This window comes from Eubalaena glacialis, chromosome 4, assembly GCF_028564815.1.
Source record: "Eubalaena glacialis isolate mEubGla1 chromosome 4, mEubGla1.1.hap2.+ XY, whole genome shotgun sequence".
NCBI classification, from domain to species: domain Eukaryota; kingdom Metazoa; phylum Chordata; class Mammalia; order Artiodactyla; family Balaenidae; genus Eubalaena; species Eubalaena glacialis.
This window is the reverse complement of record NC_083719.1, coordinates 40,700,205-40,720,060: the sequence shown is the minus strand read 5'-3', so window position 1 is coordinate 40,720,060 and position 19,856 is coordinate 40,700,205. Positions and strand designations below refer to the sequence as shown.

The 19,856-nt window shown below is 36.9% G+C and overlaps 2 protein-coding genes across 2 annotated transcripts in view; one reads left to right on the top strand and one right to left on the bottom strand.

Moving 5' to 3' along the window:
* MOCS2 (molybdenum cofactor synthesis 2) overlaps positions 1-3,139 on the top strand; it is a 36,007-nt gene extending 32,868 nt beyond the window's left edge. Inside the window, exon 6 of the mRNA XM_061189251.1 lies at positions 2,904-3,139. Coding sequence (XP_061045234.1) covers positions 2,904-2,918 — 15 coding nt within the window. The 3' untranslated portion in view covers positions 2,919-3,139. The remainder of the gene's footprint in view (positions 1-2,903) is intronic.
* Positions 1-19,856, bottom strand: part of ITGA2 (integrin subunit alpha 2) — a 102,510-nt gene that overhangs the window by 14,047 nt on the left and 68,607 nt on the right. The window contains exons 14-24 of the mRNA XM_061189249.1: positions 17,608-17,811; positions 16,280-16,416; positions 14,741-14,880; positions 11,748-11,899; positions 9,384-9,494; positions 8,710-8,792; positions 6,309-6,450; positions 5,101-5,193; positions 4,039-4,115; positions 3,869-3,952; positions 428-530 (exon numbers count right to left, since the gene is read on the bottom strand). Coding sequence (XP_061045232.1) covers positions 428-530; positions 3,869-3,952; positions 4,039-4,115; positions 5,101-5,193; positions 6,309-6,450; positions 8,710-8,792; positions 9,384-9,494; positions 11,748-11,899; positions 14,741-14,880; positions 16,280-16,416; positions 17,608-17,811 — 1,326 coding nt within the window. The remainder of the gene's footprint in view (positions 1-427; positions 531-3,868; positions 3,953-4,038; positions 4,116-5,100; positions 5,194-6,308; positions 6,451-8,709; positions 8,793-9,383; positions 9,495-11,747; positions 11,900-14,740; positions 14,881-16,279; positions 16,417-17,607; positions 17,812-19,856) is intronic.

The following is a 19,856-nucleotide window of genomic DNA, read 5'->3' as shown; positions in this document are numbered from 1 at the left end:
AGAGACTTTTGTCCATAGTAATGTTATTATATTACTGCTCTGTTGATTAATGTGCAACATTTGCTTTCAAAATACATCGATTATCCCTTACCCAGGACACATAACTATGTACAAAGCCCACCTGTTTACTTATCAATGGTCTACCTTAGTAGTTCTCAAAGTATGGCACCCAGACCAGAAGCATCAGCATCACCTGGGAACCTGTTAGAACTGCACATTGTTAGGTCCACCCCAGACCTTTTGAATCAGAAACACTGGAGATGGAGCCCAGTGACATGTTTTAACAAGACTCCAGGTGATTCTAATGCGTGCTCAAGTTTGAGAACCACTGGTATATTTCAACTTCTTTTTACTTTCTTCTTCTCCTCCTGCCCTCATTTTTTCCCCCCTTCTCTTGATTTTCCATTCTTATGTCAGGCTTACCAACCTTAATGGAGAAGATGAATTTTGGACCAATATCTTCAAAGTTGTTCACAATAGAAGGAATATTCCCATCCGAGGAGACTTCATAAAAATTTATGTTGGTAGATCTGTTGGATGATGTTTGCAAAGCCGAATATTTTAGTTATGCTATTGTTCTTGAAGTTTAATATTTCTTTTATCTAAATATCTTCTAGCTTATTTTACAAGTGAAAGAGTTTACATTTAGGTACAAAACATTAAATGAAAACAAATGCTTATTATGGACTTATGATCCAGTATACATTTCTAAGGCTAAAACAAGTTCCTTTCAAAACATATCCCTTAATGATCATTCTGCTGAGATTCTTTGTATTATATGTGTATCAGTTGTAAAGTTTCTAAAATAAGTACAAATGTATTAATTAAGAATTTGTAGTGAAACTCTTCTCAAGATATTATATCTTGACAGGTGTGTCAAGATATATTGACAGGTGTGTTAATACAGTGGACACTTGGTCCTTATTGATTGGATGAATGGATTTATAAGGCAGAGGATTCTCCACTTGGTATGATGGCTGAAATACCATGATAAGATATCGGGCATTAGCTCCTGCACTACTCATCACTGGATGCCTGTGAAACAGGGTGTACATTTTATTTATTATTCCTTCTCCCTATTCTTCCCTAGTTCCAAACCAGCTCTGACGCTTTGGTCTGAATTGGGGTTGGTCAGTCTGTTTCCACCACTGACCATACAGACCATCTCTAAGGTGGCTGACCCAGGAGTTTTATTAGACTAGGCCTAGAGGCACTGGCCTAATTGGACTTCTTTGCTTGGGGCTGCTGAGTAGGGTTTGCAAGTGAAGTGATGACCAGGCCAGAGGGAACCCCACAGGACCACTCAGACTGGAAGGTAACTGAATACCATTCCCTCTCTTCACTCATTTCTGGGAATCTGAGGATGGATTTCAACTAGCGTAGCTTCATTGAGGGGTGGAGGGTAGATAGCAGGGATGGGAGTCTGAGAAGCAATATTTATTCCCAACAGACAATTTATCCTAACTACAGGATGTTGATTCTATTTCCAAAAAAAAAAAAAATTGGATATTTTCTGAGATAGAGTTTTTTGGTTTCTTTACTGAAAATCTTGCCTTTTTCTTTTTTTATGCCTTAGAATTTTTTCCCAAATTCTCGAAAGGAAAATATTCCATAGGGACTTAAATAGATGTTGTATTTGTCAAGGTTATGTCTATGAAAGGAAACAATGATTTGTCAGCCTTACATGGAAAATGGGAAAACTGAGTAGGATTTGAAACAGAAAGACTGACCCCAATAAAAATTAATTACAATAAAAGAAAATAAAACAGAAAGTCTGGCTGTATGTCCATGAATTATTCCCTTTGCCTTCCAGAAGATCTTTGTGCGAGCCCCTAAGTATGGCCAGTTTTTAAATCGATTAATATGCTCTGTTTTTGCATTTTAAAGAGATCCAGTATTTTTCCATGTTACTTAAGTGTTCCTTCAGTTACTTAAGTACTGATCAATATATTTATATTAGCAGTTAGCTATACTCAGGCGAATCTTGTTTTAGAAGTAATTCTACTGTCATCTATTTCCATCCATCATATTTGCACAAAATAATTACACACTTATACAGTATCAAAGTGATTCCTAAGGGATATACTCAATAATTGGGTAGGACTTTTTTTCAAAAAAAGTAAACTGTGTGTGTGTGTGTGTGTGTGTGTGTGTGTGTGTGTGTGTATGATATCCTGGTAGATAAATAAACCCTGTATCTGGAAGGTATTCTGAAAACAGTCAAGTTAGTCATCTACAAAATGACCAGAGGAGATGCAGAGGGATGATTTCACTTTTCGTTGTGTATGTTTCTGTAATGTTTGGATTTTCTATCCATGTACATTTAATATCTTTTTTTAGAAAAGACATTAAGAGAAATTATCTGAGAGGTAGGATTAGGAGCCACTTTAGCTTTATTCTTTATAATTCTCCATATTTTTTTAACTGCATGATATACTTTAAAGAATATGAGAATGTCTGAGAATCCAATTTACCATCACAAAAAATACATAGCTAAGATGTTAGTAAAAGTGAAGTCCCACTTCAGTATTGTATTTATTTCATCTTAAAATAGCTGAAAAAATTGGCCATGGTGGGAGAATGGAATTAGAAAAAGGCTCTATTAACAAAAAGCATTTAGGATGAGAAAGAAGCATTAAAGGTAGGAAGAAAAAAAAATCAGGTAATCTGGTGCTATCAATCTCTTTGGCTGCATCTGTTTTCAGTTACTTATTTTAGCAGCTGAGGGCCCTTTGAAATCTGCAGTTACTGAATAATTTTTCAGGGATGGATGACTTGGGCTATACTTTGTTTCTGCTTTTGCTGTTTGCAACTCACTCGGTAAGGAAGCATTCTTTTCATCTTTGCTCATGTGTCTCTAGCTCTAGACATAATGACATATTTTCCTTTTTGTTTTTGCTCAGGGATCTGTTGGATGATCTACATATTCCATGCTTTAGGGGCTGGAGTGATGTTAGAGAAATCTGCGGTCACTGGACGCTTTGAAGCGTGGCTCCTTGGGGATACACTACTGCGTGTTTTCCAGGGGTCACTGATCTGTGCTGCGAAGCTGCCTTAGTGTTTCAGCAGGTAGAGAACTCTGGTTCCCAGGCTTGGAAATGGGTGTCACCTGCAGCCTGTGTACCTGCATAGCTGTGCCCCAATGTGTCTGTGCCCACGAACCCACTTCCCTTCTTGAAGGTGATCCTATTAGCCCCTGTGGTGTCTACGTGTTATTCACCTCTCAAGACACATGTCTCTCTGAACAATTCAAGATAACTGGTATCAACTAGTCCCATTTTGCCTGGTGCTCTCAGGTTTACTTACTTTGGGCGGGCAAGAAAATGGAATAACTCATGTCCTTCTGGATGACCTCTTTTGAAAAATGCCTCATTTTCTCCTGGTTGGAAGAAACCCCTAATCTGCTATGTCAGGAATTTTCCACCCAGAAACTAATTTTCTGTAACTAGATTCAGTATTTGTGTTTGGGGCTTCAGCGTCCAGGAGTGGGGAGACTGCTTGAGATCTCACGTAGACAGTAGGACACAGGCGTGGAGAAGGAAGTGGCGGCATCTCCTCAGGGCCCTGCGAGTTCTGCTTTGACAGCCCGTCCGAGGGCCTGCGGGGGAGTTTCCCTTGGCATGTGACAGAGGAGTATTCCTTTGTCTTTCTGGTGTTGCCCTGAGTCAATAAACCTAAAGAGTCCCTCAAGATTCCCCTAGGGACCAGTTTGTCCCTGGACTTCTGTTTTAGTTGACAAGGAGGAAATATTTTAATTCAAATTCCCCAGTTAAGAATGAGCATACAGAGGACTTGTTCAGTCACGAACCAAATATGTTATGAGCCGGAGTGATGTCCATGGTCACAGGCTGCCCACTGTTTCACCTACCTTGTTATGTGAATTTCGGCATCATACAGCAGAGAGAGTTTGAAGTCGACTGAATTATCTGCCTTGTTTTCCTCGTAGCTTTCACTATTGAAAGGAACATGAGGAAATTACTGAAAGAGAAATATTAGAAAAGCCACCCATCATTAATTCATGACTTCATCATGTTTTACCTTAAGGCTTGGAAACTGACAGAGGCCTGATTCTGAAGGTTTTGAAGATTGAAGTCGAAGTTAATAGTGAAAGTCACCTATACACAAAATGAAAATTCATCAATCTATGACGCTTTGTGCTCTGGGACCAACATGAAAAAAAAAAAGTGTCCCATAAAAGTAAACTCACTCCCATTTGATTCTGAATTTTATAAACCTTAAGCTTTATAATTTGTAGAATATCTATGTATTTGTCCACCTTGCCTTACCTTCAGAATAGAACTGATTTCACCTGACATATACATACAGCACATCACAGGCACTTACACTTATCTGAATTTGAAGGCTTTGTGCTGATGTAAAATTTGCTTACCAGGGGTTAAAAATGATATCCATGACTCTGTAAAGCACTTTGACCAGTGTTGGTCAATGTGTTCAGAAATAAAGAACTTTCTATATCGTATGTGCCTTTGGGAATGAACTGCACAGGGGAAAATCCCATTTTTATTAATAACTTAAAGAAAACATGCAGATATTTAAAAACTTCCTCTAAATATGCAGGCAACATTGATAGTCAAATGGATAAAGAAGATGTGGTACATATATACAATGGAATATTACTCAGCCATAAAAAGGAACGAAATTGGGTCATTTGTAGAGATGTGGATGGACACAGAGACTGTCATACAGAGTGAAGTAAGTCAGAAAGAAAAACAAATATCATATATTAACGCATATATGTGGAACCTAGAAAAATGGTACAGATGAACCGGTTTGCAGGGCAGAAATTGAGACACAGATGTAGAGAACAAACGTATGGACACCAAGGGGGGAAAGCGGCGGGGCGGTGGTGGTGGTGGTGGGATGAATTGGGAGATTGGGATTGACATATATATACTGATGTGTATAAAATAGGTAACTAATAAGAACCTGCTGTATAAAAAAAAAATTTTTTTAAAACACATGCAGGCAGTTATTTTGTGGTGCCTATCAAATGACGATACCTAATAAAGATGGTTCATTGGTTAACACCAATGGCAAGGAGGAGCCAGCATGGATTTAAGGATAAAATGCAAGGTGTACCTGTTGTTCCCTTTTTAAAGCAGGGTAGCCCACATTGCAGGTGACAGACTTCTGAGATGACGCAATCTGGCATGTCACTTCTGTCCCATCAACCTGAACGAGACCAAGGAAACAATGATCAATTAGTATGCAATGTGTGTATGTGTGCATGCACACGCACATACGTGCTGAAGGATGTATAAACCACCTGGAAATTCTAGCAGTAAAGTTGGTTCACACCAAGACTTGAAAGTCTTGTATGAATTGTCCAAGTGGCTAACATACTATTTTTTTATTGCTAAGCAGGACACCCAACAAGACAAAGGAGAGGTCAAATACTGGAATTTTACCCAGAAATAAATCATATTTCTTATATTTCAGAAGCACAAAATATCTTTAATCCACTATTTAGAAATGCTGTCTTTAATACATACTTTTCTCTCAGTATATTTCAAAGTTGTAGTTTCAAGAGAAAGACAAAATATAGTTTTTGTTTATACCTTAAATAATTTAAAGAATCATTTTAGTTTTCCTCAGGTTTTTTTCTCTTTAAAGTAAGAAGTTGTCATTTGGCACAAGAAACTTAAACACTGAAGTCAGAATAGGTTTAGAACACTAAATCTATTAAGTTCACATTGACTTTTAAACTGGATGAGACCATTTTTTAATCCTTTCATCAAATAGTGAATTTGGAAAATCTCAGCTTTTTCCTTCTCTCCTTTTCACTGCTTGGTGGCAGAGGAGGGACCAGGGGGACATTCATGGGCAAGTGTGTTCCTGGTATAGCGATCAAGTCAACATGATTAACTGACCTCATTGGAATGCAGCATCTTGGCAGCAGCAAGACCTGTGGTTACTAAGCTCGGGCTGAGCTGTGGGACTCTAATTTCTCAGAGCAAGTGCAGCTCCCTGCATCTGTGCGGCACCGAGGAAGCCTCATCACACAGATGGCTTGAGGAGAGTTTATTGTAGTCTGGCTACTACTGCCAAGTGTCAGGGCAAAGGAAAACTGACCCAAGCTGTGAAGCAGAATTGGTCTAGATACACAGCCAGGCTGTGTTCTCAAGTGGTTTAACTAGTTGGGAGCCACAAGTCAGGATTGATCAAGCTCAGGGTCAAGGTGTTTCTTCAGAAAACACAGAGGACGTGGAGATTTGAGTATAAGGGAGACGGTAATTGACAACAAGTAGGAAACAGATCAGCAGTTAACACAGGGTGCCTTCACATACCGGCATGGACCAGGAAGCAAAAAACAGATTTTCTGAAAAATCAACAACAATTCCACTGTTGTATGCACTTTCCTTTTTGTTTTTCAGTGTTACTGAAAATGTTAACCTTTTGTTTTGGTTGCTGACAATGAAGGGCTGTTGTCTGTTAAAAGTAAAAAGGAGAAAAAGAAAAAAAGTCATTACAGTTTTTTTTAAAAAGCTAGTATTCAAATACTTTACTCATTAAAAAAAACTCTTTAGATGTACTATTTAGAAGACAGAAAATTGCTTAATAATAAATTATCTTCATAGTAAAATAATATGGACAATGAATGACTAAATGCTACTGGATTTTCTTTTTTGTTGCTTTTAATTACATTGCAGAAAAAAGCACCATCCAAATACAAGTGGTTTTATATTTCTTAGTGTTTTACTTCTATATGGATGAGAGAAATTGAAATTTATGTTTTTATTTTTTTTATTGACGTATAGTTGATTTACAAGATTAGTTTCAGGTGTACAACATAGTGATTCAATCTTTTCAGAGATTATACTCCATTTAAAGTTATTACAAAATAATGGCTATATTTTGCTGTGCTGTACAATATATGCTTATTACTTATCTATTTTATACATGGTAGTTTGTATCGCTTAATCCCCTACCTCTGTCTTTCCCCTTCCTCCTTCCCTCTGCCCACTGGTAACCACTAGTTTATTATTTTTAACTGTGAGTCTATTTCTGTCTTGCTATATATGTTTGTTTTATTTTTTAGATTCTCTATATAAGTGATAACAAAGTATTTGTCTTTCTCTGACTTATTTCATGAAGCATAATATGCTCTAGGTCCATCTATGTTTATTGCAAATGGCAGAATTTTATCCTTTTTATGGCTGAGTAATATTCCATTGTATATATAAATGTGTGTGTATGTACGTATATATATGTGTGTGTCACATCTTCTTTATCCATTCATCTGTTGATGGACACTTAGGTTACTTCCGTATCTTGGCTATTGTAAATAATGCTGCTATGAACATTGGGGTGCATCTATCTTTTTGAATTAGTGTTTTTGTTTTCTTTGGATTCATATCCAGGAGTGGAATTGCTAGATCATATGGTAGTTCTATATTTAGTTTTTCGAGAAACCTCCATACTGCTTTCCATAGTGGCTGCACCAATTTACATTCCCACCAACAGTGTACAAGTGTTCCCTTTTCTCCACGTCCTCACTAACATTCGTTGTGTTCTTTTTGATGATAGCCATCCTGCTAGGTATGAGGTGACATCTCATTGCGGTTTTGATTTGCATTTCTCTGATGATTAGCGATGTTGAGCATGTTTTTATATGCTTGCTGGCCATATGTATGTCTTCCTTGGAAAAATGTCTATTCAGGTCTTCTACCCATTTTTTAATCGGGTTGTTTGGTTTTTTGAGTTGTATGAGTTGTTTATATATTTTGGATATTAACCCCTTATTGGTCATATCATTTACAAATATTTTCTCCCATTCAGTGGGTTGTCTTTTTGTTTTGTCAATGGTTTCCTTTGCTGTGCATAAGCCCTTAAGTTTAATTAGATCCCATTTATTTATTTTTGCTTTTATTTCTTTTGTCTTAGGAGACAGAGACAGAAAAAATACTGCTACAATTTATGTCAAAGAGTGTTCTGCCTATGTACTCTTCTAGGAGTTTTATGGTTTCAGGTCCTTACTCCATTTTGTGTTTATTTTTGTATATGATGTGAGAAAATGTTCTAATTTTATTCTTTTACATGTAGCTGTCCAGCCTTCTCAGCACCACTTATTGAAGGGATTGTCTTTTCTCCATTGTATATTCTTGCCTGTGTCATAGACTAATTGATCATAAATACATGGGTTTATTTCAGGACTCTCTATTATGTTCCAATGATCTATATATCTGTTTTTGTGCCAGTACCATGCTCTTTAATTACTGTAGCTTTGTAGCATAGTCTGAAGACACTTCTAACTTTGTTCTTTTTTCTCAAGATTGCTTTGACAATTTGGGGTCTTCTGTGGTTCCATATACAGTTTAGAATTATTTGTTCTAGTTCTGTGAAAAATGTCATGGACATTTTGATAGAGATTGCATTAAATCTGTAGTTTGCTTTGGGTAGTATGGACATTTTAACAAAATTAATTCTTCCAATCCAAGAGCACAGGATATCTTTCCATTTCTTTGGATCATTTTCAGATTCCTTCATCAATGTTTTATAGTTTTCAGAGTATAGGTCTTTCACCTCCTTGGTTAAGTTTATTCCTAGATACTTTGAAATTTAGATTTTAAAGGTTTTTAAGAGTTATAGATGTTTCTTTTATAGAAAAAAATCTCCATAAACATTCACCCAAATGAAGTAATCTAATGTGTCTCTACAATTTTCACTGAACTTTAAAGCAAAACTTACTGAGCTGCTGGCAGCTGTTGAACATCTAGAACTAGATCAGAGATGCAGACTCCATCATCACCACAATCTTTATAGAAAGGGATCTACAAAAAAGGAAAAATAATCCCAGAAATTTGCTCTTGAGTTAAGAAAGCAAATTGTGGAAGAACACATATAGTATTACTCCATTTACATAAAGTTCAAAACCATGCAAAACTAAACAATGTTTTAGGAATATATACATGTTTAGCAACATCAGAAAGAAAAGCATTGATAAATGCAAAATTCAAGGTGATGATTTGCTTTGGGGGAACAAGATAAAAGTGGGTATGATGGGGTGGGGAGTGATACAGAGAATTTCAGAGGTATTGGTACCATTTTATTTTTTTTAAGTGGGTGGTGAGCACAAGGTGTTCACTTTATTGTTATTTATTTCTTCAACAAACATTTATTGAGCACCTGTGGTGGGCCAAACACTGCTCAAGGTGCTGGGAATAGAGCAGGGAACAAGGAAAACAAAAATCCCTGCCTTCATGGAAATTACATGCTGGTAAACTTTACATATAAGTAACTGTATTTCAATTAGAAAATTAACAACTTAAAGGCTATGTCCTAAGTATCCTTCAAACACTAAGGCAGTGACTGTGAAAATTTGGCAGCTAGTCTGAATTCCAAGAAGGGCAAACCACACTTACACTGAAGACCTTGACTGTCTCAGAGTAGGCTTCGAGGGCAGGGTTAGTGCCAGGGTTTTCCAGGCTGATGTTCACACACAGATCCAGAGAGCTGACAACATCAGAGGGCTCCTAAACACACACATGCACAGAGTCAGTTGATTAGGGCACGGCAGCTTCAAAACAAGAAAACAACCACAAATGTGTTCATGATTAAGGACACAGTCTACTCTCAATCATGCAGAATAGCTCTGTTTTGAATTTTCAAGGCTCTTGCTTCTTCACTTCTGTCCTAAGTCTGCTCTTAGCCTCTCTGCTTCTAAGAGACTTAAAAACCTGGGCTCAGTAAAAATTTGAAGCAGTAATTCTTAGTTAAGCTCATCAGTAATCTCATTATTTATACACAAGTAATTATCAATATTTAGATGAGATGTCCAGTTTTAAATGCTCAGAAGACCCCTTTGTCAGTACCAAGCTCTGGGGCTGTTGGCCATGTTCTTCCAATTCCTATTGCCAAGACTTATGGGGTCCTTAGGTGTCCTGACCAAATCTCTGGAAGAGAATATTAGGACCTACAAGGGAAAGTGCCCAGGGTTGGCTGTCAGGAATGGACAAGGGGACTCCGTTCCTTAGAACCTAACTTTAGTCTACAAAACCAGATAAAAGTGTCTCCCACACTTCAAACCAAGCTCCCCAACTTCTGGCCTAGCTGACTGTTAGTGGCTGAACTGCTCTTTGCACATAGAAGATGATGCACATATCACTCTACAGACATTAAAACCAACACTGTCCAGCTACAAGTACGACATTTCCTCTTTGTCTTTAGTAAAAACAGTGGAGGATTTGCAGTGTTCCAGGAGGCCTGGGCCGCTTCCAGTTTTTGAGGTATCCTGTCTATTGAAAAATGAAAATAATGCCAAAACAGGGTTGCAAATGCTATCTAGCATTCTTCTTCAAGAAAGAACAATGTCTATACAATGGTAAGCACTAAAAATGAAATCTGCATTTTCCTAGAAGTGATATCTTTATTATCTCTTAGTTCGTTCACAGGCAGGACTTACTCCTATCTTGAGCCCTTTTGGAGGGGCCTGACCACTACAATGGCTTCCTGACTACAAGGAAATGTGTCCTCGGCTGGCTGCAGGGTTGGCACATAGGATGGACTTTGGTATTGATAGCAAATGTGGTGTGTTACCTGGAACACCTGTGGTCTTAGCTGACCACAATAACACACACCTCGTAAAAACTTCACAAGTATACATGTCATGGAACAGGAGATATATCTATATACACACATACATACATACACCACAGCCTGGCTGTCTTCATTCCCCCACAATGGACTACACATTTAATTTGATCCACCACTTAGCACAAGGGTAAGAGAGAATGGAATCTGGCTTTTATTCCTTTAAAGAAGCTGTATAATTGGCACATTAACAACAAAAAAGTCCAGGCCTTCACAAAGAAGAAACCTTCAACTTGAATATAAATAACTCAACTGATTTTAGTTCATCTGACCATAAACTTTGTTTTTCCAACTCTTATACTTAGCATTTCTTGAGATGTTATCTCTGTACCATCCATCTACATCAGAAGTATTTGGGGATGCCCCTTAGACCTGCGCATTCCTTGGACCTTCAAACCCAAATTTCTGGTGGTGGGGTTCCTGAATATCCATTTTATAGAAGTTTCCTTGGCAATTCTTATGCATCTTAAACTCTGAGAACCACATTCTAGGAAAGTTCTTAAACAACTCTTTTAAAAATAGTTTCCTGAGTAAATTACACTTTCAAATACCATTACATGGTTTCTAGGGGGAAATATTCATGTAATTTATAAAATAGATTTTCTTTTAGTTTTCTCCTGAGAAGCACATTTCCTACTTGGGAGAGTTTCAAAATCCATGTGAACTGTAGTAATTATGGCATAAGATTATAGCCAATAATTTTTACCTGATAATCTACCATCCTTCACCTATATCAATTTAATCCAATAATGGAAAGGACAATTAGAATTGTCCTTTTCAGTCGTTTAAAAATAAATAAAATTTCTCATATGAAAATGTCAAAATAAAATTTATTGTCAACTAAAAGCTCTTCCTGTTAAACATTTAAGAAAGCACTGTCCTTGATTTCTTTAAGAATCTTATTTTCAGCCCTTTTACTTGCAATCCCAAATAAAATTTAATGCAACTAACTTACACAATAATAGAATGTGACCATATATACTAGTATAAAGGAAATACACTCCTGTTCATAGATAAGAAAAGCATTAACTAGAAGAACAAGCATTTATCTAACTCATAAGCTTCCATTTTAGGCTTTCGCCATTCATTAGTCTTTAAGAAGAAATGAGATGAAAGGGATGACTCTGAGGCCTCACCTGTATGTGGATGATGTACTCAGAGCAACTCTGTGCTTGATTTACTATCGTGGTCTTCTGCAAGCACCTTTCATTATTTTCTTTAAATAATCCCCTGGAGGTTACTCTGGATGAATATTGGTCTGCATCAATTGTGATGTTATATACAATGGCTATAATAAAAGTCATAAAGAAATGTTATTACAAATAAACTTTTAAGGAAAAAGCATCCCTGTTTTATCGTGTCTTATTGGGTAAAGTCTTTGACTTCAAGAGAACAAAAACCAGTCTTTTTATTGAGGGACTGTGAACCATGGATGGCCTATGATATTTGTAATTCTAGCTGTGGTATGATGTGTCAATACGTGACTGTGGATGCAAAGAAATGTGATTCAAAGAAACATGGCTTGATGCAGTGGAAGGAAAAGTAGATTCGCCACCAGGAAATCTACTGAATGAAGTTGGTCAAATTACTTCCTCAAATATCGGTTTTATTGTCCATAACGTGGTGACATGAAAAGGAAAGGAACTGTTGAGTGCCTACAATTGAACACATTCTTATATGTTATACAAGTTTTACAATAAACCTGGAATGTGGATATTATTATCCTATTTTTCAGATTATGAGCAGAATATTATCCTATTTTTCAAAATAATTCACCTCAGTTCATACAGCTAGGGCATGGTCAGAAATAAAGTTTGGGTAATTTTGAAATCAGATCCCATGTTCCTGCTGTTTCTATGCAGTTTTGAGGAGTCACTGTTATTTGAGGATTAAGTTAGATACTCTAAGGGGACATGTATAGTGCCTGGCATATTCTAGATGCTTACTTGGGGAAAGGCATGTAACATTGCAGTAACAAGTTTTGAATCAGACAGATGCTTTGAATCCTAATCCCACCATTTACGAGCTTTAGGCAATTTGCTTAACCTCTTTGAACCTCCATTTCCTCATCTATAAAACAGAGATAATAATAACTAACCTAGGGAAATGGAAATGAGAAACAAATGTGATAAAAATTGATGTCAGTAGCCAATGTCCAAACTATCAGAACCTTCAATAAAGTCTGCTGGCTACATGTCCAAAACTGAGAGAGGAGATCTGATACTATTAATAGCATCAACTGCCTTATTTGGGATTATTCTGTCTTATTACTTCCAATATTTTAAAGGTTGAATATACTTCCAAAAGCATTCTATGTATTACCTTTCAAATATGTATTAGAAGTGATGTATAATTTTTCTTGCTCCGATGACTTAATGAGGTTAACAAAGATAAAATACAAAGGAATCAAGAACTAAAAATAAATGGTGAAAATAAAGCAAAGGAAAAGTTATGCTGGGGAAGTGATTATAGCTAGGACAAAGTTAGTAGGTGTGGTAATTATACTTAAGAAGAAGGATTCAAAGGGAAAGATGCCCAATAGCAGGAGACACTAGACAATGAGTGGAAGGGAATGAAATTCTCACAGCAGAACGCCCTTTTTGAGTGTGTGGCAACAGAAGAGGTGAAGTACAGTCAAAAATTGGAAGATACATGAGACAAATCCATGCTTCAGGGCCAGGAAAGGTGACCTACCAGTCATTTCTGCCAACTAACAGATTTTCCAAATTAATCTTTTATATTTAATGTTTTATTCCCCCAGATTCATTGAAATATCATTGACATAGAACATTGTGTAAGTTTAAGGTATACAACATAGCGATTTTATATATTGCAAAATAATTACCACAATAAAGTGAGTTAATATACGCATCACTTCACAAAGTTACAATTTTTGTGTGTGTGGCGAGAACTTTTAAACTCAGCAACTTTCAAATATACAATACAGTACTGTTAATGAAAATCACCATGCTCTACGTTCCATCTAGCCACTTCATGTTTATACAGTCATGGTTTTTGATTCAACTATCGCGGCTACTGAGATGGACATGCTACAAGGCAGGTCTGTGAGATGTGCTACTCAGAGTTGGGTCAGTGTTTGAACACCTGAAAGGAAAAATGCCAGATGAATATGAAAAGTAGGAAATATGGAAAGCGTGCCAAGATGTGAATCTAACTTTTTGTGTTCGTAAGCTACTTATTTCTTGGTATGAATCGTGACAAATAACCTGCCTCTATGTTTTTACCCTTTAAGCTAGTTTATTTGTTCACCACCTAATGAAATAGCTGTAGGAACTACAGGTTTCTAAATTTTAGAGCCAAAATCTGATGAAGGGGGATTAGGACCCATGAAACAGCAGCAAATGAAAGAAGGTAGTGTTGGATCAAGTCCTAAATCAATGGCTACATATTGAGGGAACTGAGACAATTGGAGCAGGAGAGATGGAGGTGAGACGCAGTGGTTAGAAAGACTTCAGAGAGCTTGTGGGACCTCACCCAGGCCCTGGAAGATGACTGGACCCATCCAGGGAGAGACGACAACAGCTTCTGCTGACATCTGCTCACAGTCTTCCCTACTCTCTCCTGCTGATAGGACATGCTTCAGACTTTCACTCACTTCTTTGGATTATTTAGAAAATGTAAAACACTGGGCACAAATTATATATTGTTTTATACTTTCTCATTATTTCATGCTTATTAAATTTTTAAGAATAGGAATATTTGATCCTTGTACTGAACACACTCTATCGAGATCATGGCAAAGCCAGCCTACAGTGTACTCATTTAATACGGGCTTGAGTTCAGTGTAATCTGCGCGTGCCCATGGTTTTCAGTTAGGAAGGTGTGGGTAAGAGAGACTTAAAGGACAGATTGGGAGAGCCTATGATTATGTCATTGAAATTATGACCTTCAGCAGCAGAATGTTATGTTCTAGAGATGACGGACGAAGGTCTAAACACACCTTCCACACCGAATTAACCATTCTCAGGCACCTCAAATATGTGGCAATTCAAATGTCTGCAAGACCCTTATTTCTTTTGGTTTCCAAATCCAAAGTATGTGTTACGTTCAGGACTAAAACTCTATATGCAAACCTATCTGTTGTATAGATTATTTCAGGTTTACTCACCCACTTGATTGTTTTGCTTAGCAGGTCTAAACTTGGCGCTGAAACAGAGTTTAAGGTTTATCTCAGCGTTCTTGTTGAGCAAAGTGATTTTTTCTGGTGTGAAAGAAGCAACTACAGATACATCAGCAATACTCTGTGACCTGAAAGACATAAATGTTAAAAAAAATTATTCTCAGGAAGTTACCCAGAAAAACCAGTCTTAGCACCTTATAGGAATGTGACCACAAAACGGCATTAACCTAGCTTAACTGATCCCCTCAATAAACTGATTTGACTCCATGTGTCTTGACTTTTTAGAAGAATCAAATTCACCTTCAAAGAAAAAAGTTTGGCTACCATGGACTATCTTGAAAGGGAATGTCATAATATAGTAAGTATATAGCCTACCAAGCATGAGGCCAACCAAGGTGGCTACAGGGTGATGTTCACTGAAATGTATGATTTCTTACAAAATTGTTTACAAATCAGCCTTATAATTATGTGTAATCATACCTTGTATTATTTTAATGCTATTTTTAACTGATTTTAACTGATTTTATTCAGTAAATATATTTTCTTTTTTTCAAAGTCTTAAATATTATCCTTGAGTTTTATTTTTTCCACATGAAGGTTTCATTAAAGTGATGCACTAAGGGACTTCCCTGGTGGTCTGGTGGTTAAGACTCCGCACTTCCACTGCAGGGGGCACGGGTTCGATCCCTGGTTGGGGAACTAAGATCCCACATGCTGCGCACAGCGCAGCCAAAAAAAAAACAATGCTGCACTAAAAACAATGCATTTCAGCCTTTAAAAGCACAAGTGAGATACTGCAGATAGCTTCATTGAACTCAATGTAATTTACTCAATAGGTAATTTTTTTTTCTGTTCTTGATGTATTTGGACATTTAAAAAAGCACATTTTTCAGCAGACATGAATGGATAACTGAACTATATTTTCTTGGGGACTCTTGATCAAATTCTCTATTTCTTTTTGATTTCAGTCCTTCACCAGCCCAATATATTTATTTTTGTCCTTGACTCACGTGGCCCTTGAATCCCTTATTGTTCCCTCCTGCTCTTCAACTCCTCCTGAGGTCAACGAGAGGTCAGCTAAACCTAAATAATGGCTTCTTGTTTATGACCAATAATTGTAAAAGATACCTTTTAACCACATGAGAAGTTGCACTTTACTTGTGTGGTCTCAGTGTTCAGTATTTTTAGAGCATTCTCATGAGAATTCTTTTCTGCAAGCTGAGGTAAGGCTATTTGGAAGATAATAATCAGAAATATCCTGAATACCATTTCAAGAGCTTTGTCTTTTCAATGTACTTTTTCTGCTCACTATATAGAGAAGAGAAACTTGATTCTAATGTTAAGCAAATATTTTTTTCCTCCCACCAGGAAAAACATATTCCTTCCTCTATGCAAACTATGACATATAAATGTCTTAGAGTCTTATATAACGCATGTGACATTTCAGTAATACTGGCACAGCAATCTGCTCTACTTAGCAGCCCATTTGTTCGTTAGCTAGTTTGTGTCTGGCTCTCACTGACTCACCAGAGCAGAATGACCTGGCCAAAGGCACCAACAGATACATCAGTGATGGAATCCCCATTTAAATCTCCATAGCCATCCAGGGATCTCCCAAAGTACTGGAGGTGGCTCCTGAAGGCTCCATCAGACCCCAAGATTTTCTAAAAGAGCAAGTTTGAGATGAAATTATACTGCATGACAACTGAAACAGAAAAAAGGCAGCATCTACATTGCCCTGGTATGTTCTTTTTTTTTTTTTTAATACTTTAGAATTATTTATTACAAGAATTAATAATCATACTTTTTAAATTTATTTGTTTATTTACTTATTTTTAACATCTTTATTGGAGTATAATTGCTTTACAATGGTGTGTTAGTTTGTGCTTTATAACAAAGTGTATCGGCTATACATATACATATATCCCCATATCTCCTCCCTCTTGCGTCTCCCTCCCACCCTCCCTATCCCACCCCTCTAGGTGGTCACAAAGCACCGAGCTGATCTCCCTGTGCTATGTGGCTGCTTCCCACTAGCTAGCTATTTTACATTTGGTAGCGTTTATATGTCCATGCCACTCTCTCACTTCGTCCCAGCTTACCCTTCCCCCTCCCTGTGTCCTCAAGTCCATTCTCTACGTCTGTGTCTTTATTCCTGTCCTGCCCCTAGGTTCTTCAGAACCATTTTTTTTAGATTCCATATATATGTGTTAGCATATGCTATTTGGTATGTTCTTTATATGGCCGTTTCCCAGGTTGTTTTATTCTCCACAGAATTCCATTGATTTTTCAGTCACATCTTATCTCATCTGATTATCATTCTTGCAGCCACATTTGCATCAAAGAAACAGCATGAATCTCTCACATAAAATAACAAAGCAGTGAAAGATCAGTGGACTTGGAAGGAGTTGATGCAAGTTTGGGTCCTGATTCTTCTCCTAGCTCACTTCCTTCAGGTCTTTATTCAAAAGCTGCCTTCTCAGTGAGGCTTTCTTGGTCACCCACTCAAATACCTGATATCTCCCAGCCCTGAAAATTTATTCCCTATTTTAGTTTTTTAAAATTCCTTATATTTATTATTATCTGGATTATTTTATCTTATTTATCTCATTTTTCCCCTGTCTCCTCCACAAGAATGGAAGATCCACAAAGAGCACAGTTTTGTCTGTCCAGTACTTTACAGCATTCCCAGAGACTTATCAGCGCTTGACACACAGTAGAGGTTCACCAAGCATCTGATGAATGAGTGAATGAAGTTATAAAACAAGAGGGGTGGATTGGATGGTCCGCATGATACTCTCTAGCTCTAAAGGAATGATACTCACATGTAAATAATCACCACGAAACTGGATTACCTGGGAATACCTCAGGCGAATGGTGCCCTCATGACCATTGTAGATGTACACAGCTCCAGAGTTCTGATTTTCCAATGGTGAACCAACGATCACATCATTAAAGCCATCCATATTGATGTCTGAAAGAGCTGCAATCGCTGAACCAAACCGAGCATTTTCAACACCCTCGGGGCCTTCCAGAAATTGGTGCCAATTCAAAACGCCCTTGCAAAGGGGAAAGGGGACAATTAAAGCAAACCTTACGTTAACATATACACACTACTATATATAAAATAGATAACCAACAAGGACCTACTGTATGGCACAGGGAATTATACTCAATAATTTGTAATAACCTAAAAGGGAAAAGCATCTGAAAAAGAATATATCTATATCTGTTTATATATGTATAACTGAATCACTGTGCTGAACTGAAACTAACATGACATTGTAAATCAACTATACTTCAATTAAAAAAAGAGAAACTCTTACAATTTTTATAATTAAAATTCACAGCAAATGATGCCCAAACCAATTTGCAAACTGTTAAAAATGGATAGGATTTTAAACCTAGAATTCAAAATTCTCTATTTATGATGAGACTTACAAAAAATTTTTTTAGCAAGTAAGGTCATAGGCAATCAATCTGCTCATAAACCAAGGTGAAAGGAAGCAATTCTCTTTACTGTGGCTGCACAACCTACATAAAAATGTCCATTTCTTTGTCTTTTTTCCCCCCTTTTAGAATATTAGAATCCTCCCTCATCTGTTTCCAAATTTTTTGATTTAAAAATTTTCTGGTAAAAATCTACTAATCTCTTCAATAAAATTAAGGTAGAGACAAAATAAAACACAATATCTTAATTTAGTCCTTTAGTTAAAAACTACTGAACAACAGTGGCATAATTGTAATGGCACAGAAAGTGAAAAATGAGATTGTTAATATCCCATTATAAGAAACACTGAATAATTCTGCCAAAGAAAAGACATTTTCTTGTGAAAGACACAGTCGTGTTTTTTTTTTTTCCTTCAGATTTTGAAATCAAGAATGGAAATATTTCATGACTTCATAAGAAAGCAATGCTTCTCACCCATGAAACTGGGTCAGTGTTGATTCCTTCTCCTCTATAATAACCTTATGGAAATCAATTTGTTGCTGAGTCTGGTAAAATACTGGAAGATCTTCTCACCTTCAACAATTAATGATAATTCAGACTGACTAGCAAGAAACATTTAAGAAACTGGGGATTTGTTAAATTTCCAAACTAGTAGATATGCTCTTCCCTTATTAAATACTCAATTGCACATTCTTTATATACTTTAAAATTGTTTTAACTGCTTCTGATAAAGGGTTAACTCTTACATTAATTTAAATAAATAAGGTAGGACAAAATATCACAACAGATAAATATAATATTTACTGTATTAATATTAGCTTCTCTTTTTCCATCCTTTCTGTATCTGGTCATCTAATTTTCTATGTCAACCTGTGCCTTTAATTTTGGTTTTCTTTCAGGTTTCACTAAGTTCTCTATACTTATGTGCATGGATTGAGAGAGTTCAGTCTGCAAGTTGGAAAAACTGGGCTTTTCCATGTTAGAGTATGCTTAGTTTTATGTGCAAGAACTGGAATTTCCAAGACTTGGATATATACCTAAATGTTACACTAAGCAATGGAATTTCCTGACAAACTACTGTAGAAAGCATCCAGGAATATATGGAGGTTTCTAAAGTGCCTGGTAAAATTTGTACTTACCACTGTAAAATATTAACAAGGTAGCTTTGCCCTGTTATTGTTATACCTTTATAGCAAAGAAGAATAATTGAATGAGATACTTGGGAAATACACAGATGTTTGTGCGTGTGTGTGTGTGTGTGTGTATGTATTTCAAAAAACAATGTGCATTTATAATGACTTTATTTGTAATGAGAATATGTATTCAAAGACCTCGTGGAAAACGGCAGGGCACTATACGTTAAGCTCTAAGTTATGCCTGTCAATGTGATTTTTAAAACTATAACTTAATGGTGACATCCTCAAAATGATGAAATACAAACCATACCCTAGCACTTCCCTGGTGGCTCAGCTATTAAGAATCCGCCTGCCAATGCAGGGGACACGGGTTCAAGCCCTGGTCCGGGAAGATCCCACATGCCTCGGAGCAACCAAGTCCGTGCGCCACAACTACTGAGCCTGTGCTCTAGAGCCCATGAGCCACAACTACTGAGCCCACATGCTGCAACTACTGAAGCCTGCGCACCTAGAGCCC